General features: G+C 45.0%; 1 protein-coding gene across 5 annotated transcripts in view; it reads right to left on the bottom strand.

The window, feature by feature from the left end:
* Positions 1-5,727: 5,727 nt before the first annotated feature.
* LOC132834672 (sorbitol dehydrogenase-like) overlaps positions 5,728-12,694 on the bottom strand; it is a 43,288-nt gene continuing 36,321 nt past the window's right edge. For all 5 annotated transcript variants that reach the window (XM_060853619.1, XM_060853621.1, XM_060853620.1 and 2 more), the window contains exons 10-12: positions 8,403-8,584; positions 7,211-7,332; positions 5,728-6,371 (exon numbers count right to left, since the gene is read on the bottom strand). In XM_060853619.1, coding sequence (XP_060709602.1) covers positions 6,215-6,371; positions 7,211-7,332; positions 8,403-8,584 — 461 coding nt within the window. In that variant the 3' untranslated portion in view covers positions 5,728-6,214. The remainder of the gene's footprint in view (positions 6,372-7,210; positions 7,333-8,402; positions 8,585-12,694) is intronic.

The following is a 12,694-nucleotide window of genomic DNA, read 5'->3' as shown; positions in this document are numbered from 1 at the left end:
TTTGAAGTGCTTGTGTTTCTTTGTCTTTGCCAGGGTTTTCACATGTTTTTCAATGTAGGTGATCTGAATTCACTTAACTGTTTGATGTAACATTTTTATGGGGCCTTGAGATCTTGTTCAGATGATCCGAGCTTCGGATAATTGATATGCGGATAATTGAGGTGCAACAGTACCCTCCTGCTCCATGACCCTTGGATTCTATTTCTGGTCTTATGGCCACCCCAACTTCGCGACCCAGATGGGCAGAGTGTCCTGGAAATCAAGGATCGTCACATGTATGAATTGACGAATTTAATCACTAGGATGCTTAATGCCTGCCTGTGACGAGTATTTAAGATAAAAGAAACTCACACCATGTTTCATTAATGAAGAAGAAAACAAAGGCTATTGCTTATGGGAAATGCATCCTCTAGCAGAATCATGGTCATCTTAATTCCAGATTTATATTGAATTCAAATTCCACCATCTACTGTGACAGGATTTGAATCCAGGTCCCCAGAACATTACGTGGATCTCAGGATTAACAATCCAGCCATAATACCACTAGGAAAACGCTATTCCTTCCACGTTGAGTATTCCCCTGTGTCGTTGGGCGGGTTTGGTAAGATCAAATATTAATGAGGTGACTTGGACCAACAGCACTGAGCTTCCCACAGTGCTAATCACTGTCATGTGGCAATGTTCCACTGCCCAGCGAGAATCTCTCCACGCTGCGTAAACGATGGATTGAGATGACCTCAACATCGAGTCCAGCCTCACTGAACTTTTCATCTGATTCTGCACACCCCTCCAATCCCTCCATAGCCCTCAGCACTCAGACCCTTAGACGATTCTGACCTTTGTCTCTATTCTCCACAGCTGTGAATTTGAACCTTCCACAATTTTCCATTTTATTTCACGCAATGTAAGTGCCCATAAGCAGTGAAAACCTCTGACCTGCGCAAAGAAACTTTAACAATCAGCAATAATTTAGTCGTAATTTTAACTTGAGCTGACTTGTAGCAGGAGTTGACATTGTGGATGCAATATTGGTCCATTGCACCACCATCTGGCGAGAGCCCTGTACTGAAACTGCTGGGTGACAGGTTGTAAAGTTCAGTCCAAACATACTCACCATGTTCTCTGGGAACATCAGGTCAAACAGCAACTCTGTCAACCTGCAGCACAGGCCCTAGCTTCAATCAAATTCCATTAGCTTTGGCTTTGAAAAATGGTAGTGATGGCGCCTCACATTCCCAGAGTTTGAGATCATTGGTGCTATGAATTTTCTGAACTTAGCACAGAGTGGGAGCACTGTAATGTTATCGTTGTGCAGTGTCTGACCCCAAGCATGTGGACGCTTGAATTCTGTGGAAGACTAACACTGAACACTCAGACAAAACCCTTCTAACAAAGGGTCACTCAACCTGAAATGTTGACTGATTTTTCTCCACAGATGCTGCCAGTCCCGCTGAGCCTGTCAGCAATTTCTGTTTTTCTTCCTGATCATTCTGAAATTGATAGTCTTCACAAAATTGATACAACAAGTGGAGAGGCCATTCGGCCCACTGTGTCTGCACCTGGTCTCCGATTCATTTAATGCAACTTGGTTGCCTTCTCCTGCGTATTCTGCCTTCTCAAATAACAATCTTGAATGCCCTTTGTGTTTGTGTCACACTCTTGGGCGCAGCTTACCAACTTGCTGCATGACAAAATATTTCCTCAGGTCCCCATTACTTCCGTTTCCAGTTACTGTATATCTGTGTCATCCTGTTCCCAATTAACTGAGAACAGTTTCTCCCCACCCACTAGACCATTAGAATGTTGATTCCCTCCACCAAATCCCCTCTGAGCCTTCACTATTGCAAGGGAAAATGCCAGTCCCAACTTCTCCAATCTCTGCCAGAGAGTCATATAGACATACAGCACGGAAACAGACCTTTCAGTCCAACTTGTCCAGGCCAACCAGATATCCTGACCTAATCCAGTCCCATTTGCCAGCACTTGGCCCATATCCCTCTAAACCCTTCCTATTCATATACCCATCCAGATGCCATGTACATGTTATAATTCTATAGCCTCCACAACTTTTTTCTGTCAGCTCATTCCATGTACGTACCATCCTCTGCGTGAAAAAGTTGTCCCTTGGGTTCCTTTCAAATTTTTTCCCTCTCACCTTAAACGTATTCCCTCTAGTTCTGGAGCTCCCCTAGCTGGGAAAAAGACCTTGGCTTTTCACCCTATCTATATCTCTCATGATCTTATAAACCTCTATAAGGTCACCCATCAGCCTCCGATGCTCCAGGGAAAGTAGCCCTAATCTATTAGCCTATCCATGTAGCTCAAATCCTCCAACCCTGGCAACATTCTTGTAAATCTTTTCTGCACATTTTAACAAGATCTTTTCTATAGCAAGGAGACCAGAATTGCGAAAGTGGCCTAACCAATGTCATATATTGATTCAACATGATCTCCCACCTCCTGTACTCAATGCAATGGCCAAAAAAGCAATGGTGCCAAACACCTTGTTCACTATCTGGTCTCCACTTTCAAGGAACTATGAACCTTCACTCCAAGGTCTCTTTGTTCAGTAAATCTCCCCAGAACTTTACCTTTAAGTGTGTAAGTTCTGCCCTAATTTGCCTTAACAAAATGCAACATCTTATTTAACTGTTCCTGCTATTGCCATCGCCACAGGAACCCTGTTCCTGCTACTGCTGTCACTATGGTACCCTACTCATGCTATTGCCGTCACCATGGAAACCTTGTTCCTGCTATTGCCGTCATCATGGGGATGCTGTTCCTGCTATTGCCATCGCCACGGGGACCCTATTCCTGCTGTTGCTGTCACCGTGGGAACCCTGATCAGTTATCCGAACAATCAGTTGTCCAAAAAAAAAACACCCCACCAGTATCATTCAGATAATCGAGGTTGTTCTGTATACAGCAACCACATCTCAACTAGAGCAATCCCACAAACAGCAATGTCTGTCTAATCATAAGAGCTTTAAGACCATAAGAAATAAGTCAGCTGTTCAGCCCCTCAAGTCTGCTCAGGCATTCAATAGGATCATTAGCTGATCTGATATTCCTCAATGTTCCTGCCCCTTCCCGGTAACTGATCAAGAATCAATATCCCCTTCAATCTCATCCTTAAATATGCACAAAGACTCTGCCCTCACAGCTGTCTGTGGCAAGGTGTTCCAAAGACTCCGAGAGTAGATATTCCTCCTCATCTCAGTCTTAAATTGGTGTCCCTTTATTCTGAGACTGTGCCCTCTGCTCCTACACTCTCCCGTGAGGGGAAACATCCTCTCAGAATTCACCCTTTCAATTCCCTTCAGAACCCTATATGTTTCAATGAGATCATCTCCCATTCCTCTAAACCTCAGTACAGCCCCCAAGGCGTCTAGCCTTTGCTTATAAGACAACCCCTCCAGACCAGGGATCATCCTAGTGAACCTTCTCAGAATTGCCTCCAATGAAGTGATACATTTCCTTAAATGAGGGGACAAAACTGCTCACAATACTCCAGACTTGGTCTCACCAGTGCCTTCTACAGTTGCAGACAGACTTCTCAACTCTTATATTCCAACCCCCTTGAAATAAGGGCCAACATTCCCACTCACCTGCTGCATCACTGCGCGAACATGGTGAAGTTAAAGGAGGAAGTCCCCAAGAAGAATTGAAACATTTAACTGTTTCTTTCTGCACAGATGCTGCCAAGCCTGAGTTTCTCCAGCACATCCTTTTCTCGTTAAGATCCACAGTACTTTGCGTAGATTTAACCTTTTTAAAATCTCTCTCCTTTCACCTTAAAAATCTGCCCCCGGTCTTGAAATCCTCCATCCTAGGGAAAAGACACCTACAATTAACTCTATCTATACCCCCCCATGATTATATAAACTTCTATAAGGTCACCCCTCCTATGCTCCAGTGTGAAAAATCCCAGCCTATCCAGCCTCTCCTTATAACTCCCGGTAACATCCTTGTCAATCTTTCCTGCACCCTTTCCAATTTAATAATACCTTTCCTCAAGCAAGGCAACTAGAATTGTATGCACTTCTTCAGTTATTTATAATACATCTGTGTTGGAGAGTTTGCTCTGCATAATTGCCTGTCCTGTTACCCATATTACGTAAACATCAAACGTACCATATTGGCTTCAAAGCTCTTTTGGATATTCCAATGTCTTGAAAAGTGTTCAGGAAGCACTGCATTGATATAGCATCCCTCACAGCCACAAGATGTCCCAAATGCTTCACAGCCAATTAAATACTCTTGATGGGCAGTTGCTGAAACAGAACAGCAAACATGCGCACAGCAAAGTCCCATAAGTGGCAAATACAGTAGGGACAAGCTGATTTGCACACTGAGATGTTGATTGAGGGATAAATATTGGCCATGCCATAGCGCATTAAAGAACATGCAATTGGAGAAGCTTTACAATTTTTAATGTGATGTTGGTCTAGCCAGTAGCATTCACGGTTCAATGGTTTGCACTCCTGTCTCACAGTGCCGGGGACCTGGGTTCAACCCCACCTTTGGGTGATTATCTGTGTGGAGTTTGCACATTCTCCCCATGTCTGTGTGGGTTTTCTCCGGTTTCCTCCCACAGTCCAAAGATGTGCAGGTCAGGTGGATTGAACATGCTGAATTGCCCACAGCGTCCAGGGATATGCTGGCTAGGTGAACAAGCCATGGGAAATGTGAGATCACAGGGATACAGTAGGTCTGGGTGGGATGCCCTTTGGAGTGGACTTGATGGGCTGAATGGCTTGCTTCTATACTGTATTGATTCTGTGAATACAAAATAGCATTTGCTTGCTCCAAACTTCTTGACAACCAAGGCTCTACTGTTTTGAGAGTAGGAATGGAGCCCTCACCAATTCATTTTCTGTCTCTGGAGTCTCAGGTCCACAGTTGGCCATTGGAAGAAGTTCTTTCACATCAGCTTGAGCATATTGTCAGACTGAAGCTGGTGGGATAGAAAATCAATGAACTGGAGCCCAATTACTCAGCTAACTTGAAGGGCTGAATAGCCTCTTTTCGTGTGGTAACTTTTCTGTGATCTGGTTTGTGTGGGCGCCTTCTTTTCTTCTCCCCAGGAGAGTTCTCACTCACAGCTGCGTGATCTTCCCAAGGTCAAAACGTCACCAGTGAAAACATCCATGTGGCCAATTCAATAGTGACATGAAAAGCCAATTGAGGACAATGAAGACTATTAAAAGTGAAGAGGAGGTGAGAGAGGGAAGGGACTGAATCAAAATGGAGTTGGAGAGAGAGGCAAAAACCGGTACATCCCGTGCGATGCCCATCTCTCTCTCTCTCTTTAAAGGCATCAAGAACATTGATGGACACTGCGTGCTCCCTCTCCAAGGATATCCGTGCATTAACATAACTGCGGAAGAGGCATAGATTATGACTCCCTCCTCAGCTCACTGTCCTGGACCTGTTTATAGCCAGCCTGGCTCACATGTGCTTTAGTCCTGTGTTACAATAGGATTACAGGATGTTATTGGCCTTTAACCCTTACTGGACCATGACCAAACTAGGGAATGCCAGGTTCTGACATTTCAGCTCTGATGATTACAGTGTCGGTGTGATAGGTCAGACAGCTAGTCTGCACCAGGTGAATTCAGCAAAAATGTTGTCATTGGGGATTAAAGTGATCGGAACACATACACAGATCAATTGCATCATGTTTATTCTGTTATTTGACCCTTCAATTAACTACATTATATTGCTATTCTGTAACCGTAAATCAAATAAATAAGACTCAATATTTACTTCAATCTAACATTCCATAGTACAGTAATTCAAGTATTGCAAATTTCAGGAGATTGAAGAAATGGGTAAGTAATGCAATGATTCTGAAAAAAAAGACTTCAAGGTCATCTCGCGAGCCCTTCGACATTAATAATCATTGTGAAGCCCCCCCACCCCACCCCAACACTGTTCCTCATGTCACCTACATCCTCCATTTCAATGACTGCTCCTTACTTGATCTGGAGCTGTTGGATACTGCAGCTTCTTGGCATACCAGGGCAGCTAAAAATGAACAATAAAAAAAAAATTGACATGATACTGAGCAAAGTGAAGCCCAACGCCGAGGTACCCATCCACGCTAATGATATGTGCACAATTATCCATTGGTCAGTGGACTACCCCTGAATGATTACGACTGGAGGTGCACCCTGCACATCAGAAAAAGAAGCAACTATCTCGGGGCAATCTAGTTGTCTGGGTCACATTTCAACATGACTTTGATTCCCACTCCTTTCTTTGTGGTTTCAAACGCTTTGAGAGCCTCTTCCAGGGGAAAGCGATGAGTGATCAAAGGTTTCACATCAATACGCTTTGAAGCCAACATATCGATTGCCACTGGCCACCTGAAGTGACAGGAAGGAGAAGAGAAAAGAGGATAACTAATCATTCAAGTCATGGTTTTTACTCGTCGATAGTCTTCCACGTCCACCTTTGATATTTTTGACTGCCATTCAGTGTTATAGTGAAATAATCATTTCAAGTTGTCTGGCACCTTCAAAAGTAAAGATACATGTCCGGGAACATCTCATGTATTCACCAGGAAAGGAGAGACACTTGATAGAAACTCTGTGCCTTGCTGTCATCAGGACAAATGCAAGAATATCAAATTTCAAACATTCAGGAATAAAGGGAGCTCATTGGTTAGCAAGCTGACTCTGACTGGCTGGGGCAATGGGCAACCTGCAGAGTTCCCAAGCTCCTGTCTAATTCTTTAGAATCCCTACAGTGTGGATGCAGGCTATTTGGCCCATCGATTCCACACCAACCCCCCCAAAAGCATCTCAACCAGCTCCCAACTCTATCCCTGGAACCCTGCGTTTCCCATGGTTAACCCACCTAGCCTGCGCATCTCTGGACACTGTGGGCAAATGAGCATGGTCAACCCATCCAACCTGCACATCTTTCTGACTGTGGGAGGAAACCAGGGCACCTGGTGGAAACCCACACAGACGCAGAGAGAATGTACAAACTCCATTGAGACAGTTACCCAAAGCTAGGATTGAACCCAGCTCCTTGGCGTTGTGAGGCAGCAGTGCTAACCACTGAGCCACCGTGCAGGGATCTGATTGACTACTACAACTACTACTGTTGAAAAATCAGCCTGAATTCTGAGATTTCCACTGAACCCATAATAATCAGTCAAGTGAATTCAGGAGTTTTACAATTTTTTTTAAGTACTTACGTGTTGCAATATCTGAAAACTCCCCTGATATCCACTTCTCGGACTAACAGATCTAACAAGGGGATGTTTGCTGAAGGTTGACCTAACCCGACAAGAACCAACACACCTCCAGACTTGGTTGCCTAAGGAAACACATAAAATAGTTGGAATAAACAATAGCCATTCATTCACAATTTCAGGCAGTCACAGATACACCTGTCCTAAAATTCTGCAGTTTGTGATAGTAGCCAAGGATTTAATAAAACAAAAGCACTTTCTCAGTCAAGATGTCACCATCAATCCTCTTTGTGATCAAATCAATCACAAATTCTGATTTAGGATACTTACAGTAAAAGTTGCACTACCTTGGAGATCCCTTCTCCGGGGTTATACAAGGTAATCATTTTGGAATATGAAAGGTAAAGTTGCCATAGTCTTCGATGTCCTTAGGGTGGCCCCTTCATTAGAGAGAGACGATTTGGGGAGATGTTGAAAAGCAGAGTCCTTCACAGTCACCTCAGCCTCTCAACATCCACTCTGTCACATAGTCATAGAGACGTACAGCATGGAAACAGACCCTTTGGTCCAACCCGTCCATGCCGACCAAATATCTTTGGGTTGGACCAAAGGGTCTGTTTCCATGCTGTACATCTCCATGACTAATCTAGTCCCACCTGCCAGCACCCGGCCCATATCCCTCCAAACCCTTCCTATTCATATACCCATCAAATGCCTTTTAAATATTGCAATTGTACCAGCCTCCACCATTTCCTCTGGCAGCTCATTCCATACCTGTACCACCCTCTGCGTGAAAAAGTTGCCCCTTAGGTCTCTTTTATATCTTTCCCCTCTCACCCTAAACATATGCCCTCTAGTTCTGGACTCCCCCACCCCAGGAAAAATATTTTGTCTATTTATTCTATCCATGCCCCACATTACTTTGTAAACCTCTATAAGTTCACCCCATAGCCTCCGACGCTCCAGGGACCCGTCCTCAAGATCTTATACGTTTCAATAAGATCACCTCTCATTCTTCTGAACTCTGACGGGTACAGGCACAACCTTTCCTCTTAAGACAACCCCCTTCCCTCGCTTGGAATCAGGCAAGTGAAGTTTCTCTTGAACAGTTTCTCGTGCATTTATAATCTTTGTTTAAGATTATCCAACTATCTAACCTGTCAGTGTCAGCCATACCTGCCAGTTCCATACTTACATAGACACCACCCTGGACACATAGCTCTGCTCCAGTGCATTCAATGGATATATCAGGCATAGCTCCACCTAGGATTTGCTTCACCTTCTGACCCAGTTCCTGGGGTGTCGTGTTCTGCTCGACTGCGAATGTGAAACTGGCTCCCATCTGCTTTGCCTTTTCCAGTCTTTTCAGTGATAAATCTGAAATGTTAGAATTACATGTGTGGCACGATTAATCATAGTGCTCAATGGTTTAATAGATCTATGTTTGATTGTAAAAAGCTGCAAGAACTGCGGATGCTGGAAATCAGAAACAAAAACAGAATTTGCTGGAAAAGCTCAGCAGGTCTGGCAGTATCTATGGAGAGAAAGCAGAATTAACATTTTGGTTCCAGTGACATTTCCTTAGAATAGCATGTTCCTCAAACCCTATATTTGATTGCATTGGTCTAGTCACTGATCTGTGTTGTGATGTTGAGGTGCTGGTGTTGCACTGGGTTGGACAAAGTCAAAAGTTACATGACACCAGGTTATAGTCCAACAGGTTTATTTAAAGTCACAAGTTTTTGGAACACTGCTTCTTCATCAGGTGATTTTAAATATAGAGGAAACTCAATTATCCGAAGAACACAGGTGGAGAGTATTTCGTTCGGTTAATTGAATGCCAGATAATCGATGCCGGATAACGTAGTTAGCCACACATTAGAACTTTGTGATCTTGTTTGGATGATCCAAAGCTCGGTTAATCGAATGCCAGATAATTGAGGTTCCTCTGTAAACCTGTTGGATTATAACCTGGTGACTTCTGACCTGATCTACATTTATTGTACTTGATTTTTTAACCCTCTAGGTGGAGCTAGAGAGCTTAAGTAGCTGACACCACAGTAAAGGCTCTTCCTTTCCCGCCGAACCCTATCACGAAGGCCTCAAAGCCCTCCGCTTCTTCCTTTCCCGCCGAACCAACCAGTAGCGTTCCACTGACACCCTCCTTCGACTGACTGAATTGGTCCTCACTCTGAACAACTTCTCTTTCCAATCCTCCCACTTCCTCCAAACCAAAGGAGTAGCCATGGGCATCTGCATGGGCCTCAGCTATGCCTGCCTCTTTGTAGGATATGTGGAACAGTCCATCATCTGCAGCTACATTGGCACTACCCCCCACCTTTTCCTCCGCTGCATCAATGACTGTATCGGCACTACCTCATGCTCCCACGAGGAAGTTGAACAGTCCATCCACTTTACTAACACCTTCCACCCCGACTTCAAATTTACCTGGACCGTCTCAGACTCCTCCCTCCCCTTCCTAGACCTCTCCATTTCTATCTCGGGCAACCGACTCAACATGGACATTTACTACAAACCGACCGACTCCCACAGCTACCTAGATTACACCTCCTCCCACCCTGCCCCCTGTAAAAACACCATCCCATATTCCCAATTCCTTAACCTCCGCCGCATTTGCTCCCAGGAGGACCAATTCCACTACCGAACAACCCAGATGGCCTCCTTCTTCAAAGACCGCAATTTCCCCTCAGACGTGATCGACGATGCTCTCCACCGCATCTCCTCCACTTCCCGCTCCTCCGCTCTTGAACCCCGCCCCTCCAATCACCACCAGGACAGAACCCCACTGGTCCTCACCTACCACCCCACCAACCTCCAGATACATTGTATCATCCTTTGTCATTTCCGCCACCTGCAACTGCCCGCACCACTAGGGATACATTTCCCTCCCCTCCCCTATCAGCGTTCCGGAAAGACCACTCCCTCGTCAGGTCCACACCCCCCACCAACCCAACCTCCACTTCCGGCACCTTCCCCTGCAACCGCAAGAAATGCAAAACTTGCGCCCACACCTCCCCCCTCACTTCCCTCCAAGGCCCCAAGGGATCCTTCCATATCCATCACAAATTCACCTGCACCTCCACACACATCATTTACTGCATCCACTGCACCCGATGTGGTCTCCTCTATATTGGGGAGACAGGCCGCCTACTTGTAGAACATTTCAGAGAACACCTCTGGGACACCCGCACCAAACAACCCAACTGCCCTGTGGCTGAACACTAACTCACCCTCCCACTCCGCCAAGAACATGCAGGTCCTTGGCCTCCTCCATCACCAGACCATAACAACACGACGCCTGGAGGAAGAGCGCCTCATCTTCCGCCTAGGAACCCTCCAACCACAAGGGATGAATGCAGATTTCTCCAGCTTCCTCATTTCCCCTCCCTCCCACCTTATCTCAGTCCCAACCTTCGGACTCAGCACCGCCTTCTTGACCTGCAATCTTCTTCCCTCCCTCTCCGCCCCCCACCCCCTCTCCGGCCTATCACCCTCACCTTGACCTCCTTCCACCTATCACATCTCCATCGCCCCTCCCCCAAGTCCCTCCTCCCTACCTTTTATCTTAGCCTGCTTGGCACACCCTCCTCATTCCTGAAGGGCTTATGCTGCCTGACCTTCTGTGCTTTTCCAGCAACACATTTTTCAGCTCTAGAGGTTCTTGAACCTGGCTTGAGAGAGTGTGCGTAGAAATTTTATAATTACTAAGACATTTGAAGTCAAGAAAATTGTACATGTATTTGGAAAGGCAAGGACTGATTAGGGACAGTCAACATGGCTTTGTGCGTGGGAAATTATATCTCACAAACTTGACTGAGTTTTTTGACTTAGTAACAAAGAAGACTGATGAGGGCAGATGTGATCTATATGGACTTTGACAAGGTTACCCATGGGAGACTTGTTAGCAAGGTTAGATCTCATGGAATACATGGAGAACTAGCCATTTGGATACAGAACTGGCTCAAAGGTAGAAGATAGAGGGTGGTGGTGGAGGGTTGTTTTTCAGACTGGAGGCCTGTGACCAGTGGAGTGCCATAAAGATCGGTGCTGGGTCCTCTACTTTTGATCATTTATATAAATGACTCCAATGTGAGCTTAGAGGTATAATTAGTAAGTTTGCAGATGACACCAAAATTGGAGGTGTAGTGGACTGCGAAGAAGGTTACCTTGGATTACAATGGGATCTTTATCAGATGGGCCAATGGGCCGAGGAGTGGCAGATAGAGTTTAATTTAGATAAATGTGAGGTGCTGCTTTTTCTGAAAGCAAATCTTAACAGGACATATACACTTAATAGCAAGGTCACTTTTGGAATATTGTTTGCATTTCTGGTTTCCTTCCTATCGGAAGGATATTGTGAAACTTGACAGGGTTCAGAAAAGATTTACAAGGATGTTGCCAGGTTTGGAGGATTTGAGCTATAGGGAGAGGTTGAATAGGCTGGGGCAGTTTTCCCTGGAGTGTTAGAGGCTGAAGGGTGAACTTATAGAGGTTTATAAAATCATGAGGGTCATGGATAGGGTAAATAGACAAGGTCTTTTCCCTGAGATGCGGGAGTCCAGAACTAGAGGGTTTAGGGTGAGAGGGGAAAGATATAAAAGAGACCTAAGGGGCAACTTTTTCACACAGAGGGTGGTACATGTATGGAATGAGCTGCCCGAGGAAGTGGTGGAGGCTGGTACAATTGCAACATTTAAAAGGCATCTGGATGGGTATATGAATAGGAAGGGTTTGGAGGGATATGGGCCTGGTGCTGGCAGATGGGACTAGATTGGGTTGGGATATCTGTTTGGCATGGACAGGTTGGACCGAAGGGTCTGTTTCCATACTGTACACTCTATGACTCTATAAACACACCTAAACAGCGACTAATGAACCTAAAAGATCCATTAGATACTGTCAGCAAAACTAATGTCATTTATAAGATACCATGCAAGAACTGTAAAAACACTATGTCGGACAATCTAGCAGGAAACTTGCCAGTAGGATACATGAACACCAACTGGCCACCAAAAGACACAACCCACTATCACTAGTTTCCATCCAAAAAGGACACCATTTTGACTGGGACATCCTATGACAGGCAAAACAAAAACACGCACGAGAATTCCTCGAGGTATGGCATTCTAACCAGAACTCCATTAATAAACACATCAACTTTGATCCTATCTACCTTTTCTTGAAAAAAGAACAGGAAATCACATCACCAACCTTAAGAAACCAAGACCTATAAATAGAGAGGCGGGACATACTACCAACACTTCACCAGAGACTCTCACTGATGATGTTACCTAGTCATGGTGACGAAACGTCTGAAAACAAATGTTCCAGCTCAGCGAACTAACTTACATACTTATGTATATACATGTCATAGGCAGGATATTATTAAGCTGGAGAGGGTTCAGAAGATGTTTACCAGGATGTTGCCAGGAATGGAGGGTTTGAGATAAGGGATGGGCTGGGACT

The sequence above is a fragment of the Hemiscyllium ocellatum genome, chromosome 42 (assembly GCF_020745735.1).
Source record: "Hemiscyllium ocellatum isolate sHemOce1 chromosome 42, sHemOce1.pat.X.cur, whole genome shotgun sequence".
Classification (NCBI taxonomy): domain Eukaryota; kingdom Metazoa; phylum Chordata; class Chondrichthyes; order Orectolobiformes; family Hemiscylliidae; genus Hemiscyllium; species Hemiscyllium ocellatum.
The sequence above is the reverse complement of the archived record's forward strand: the minus strand, read 5'-3'. Positions and strand labels throughout refer to the sequence as shown.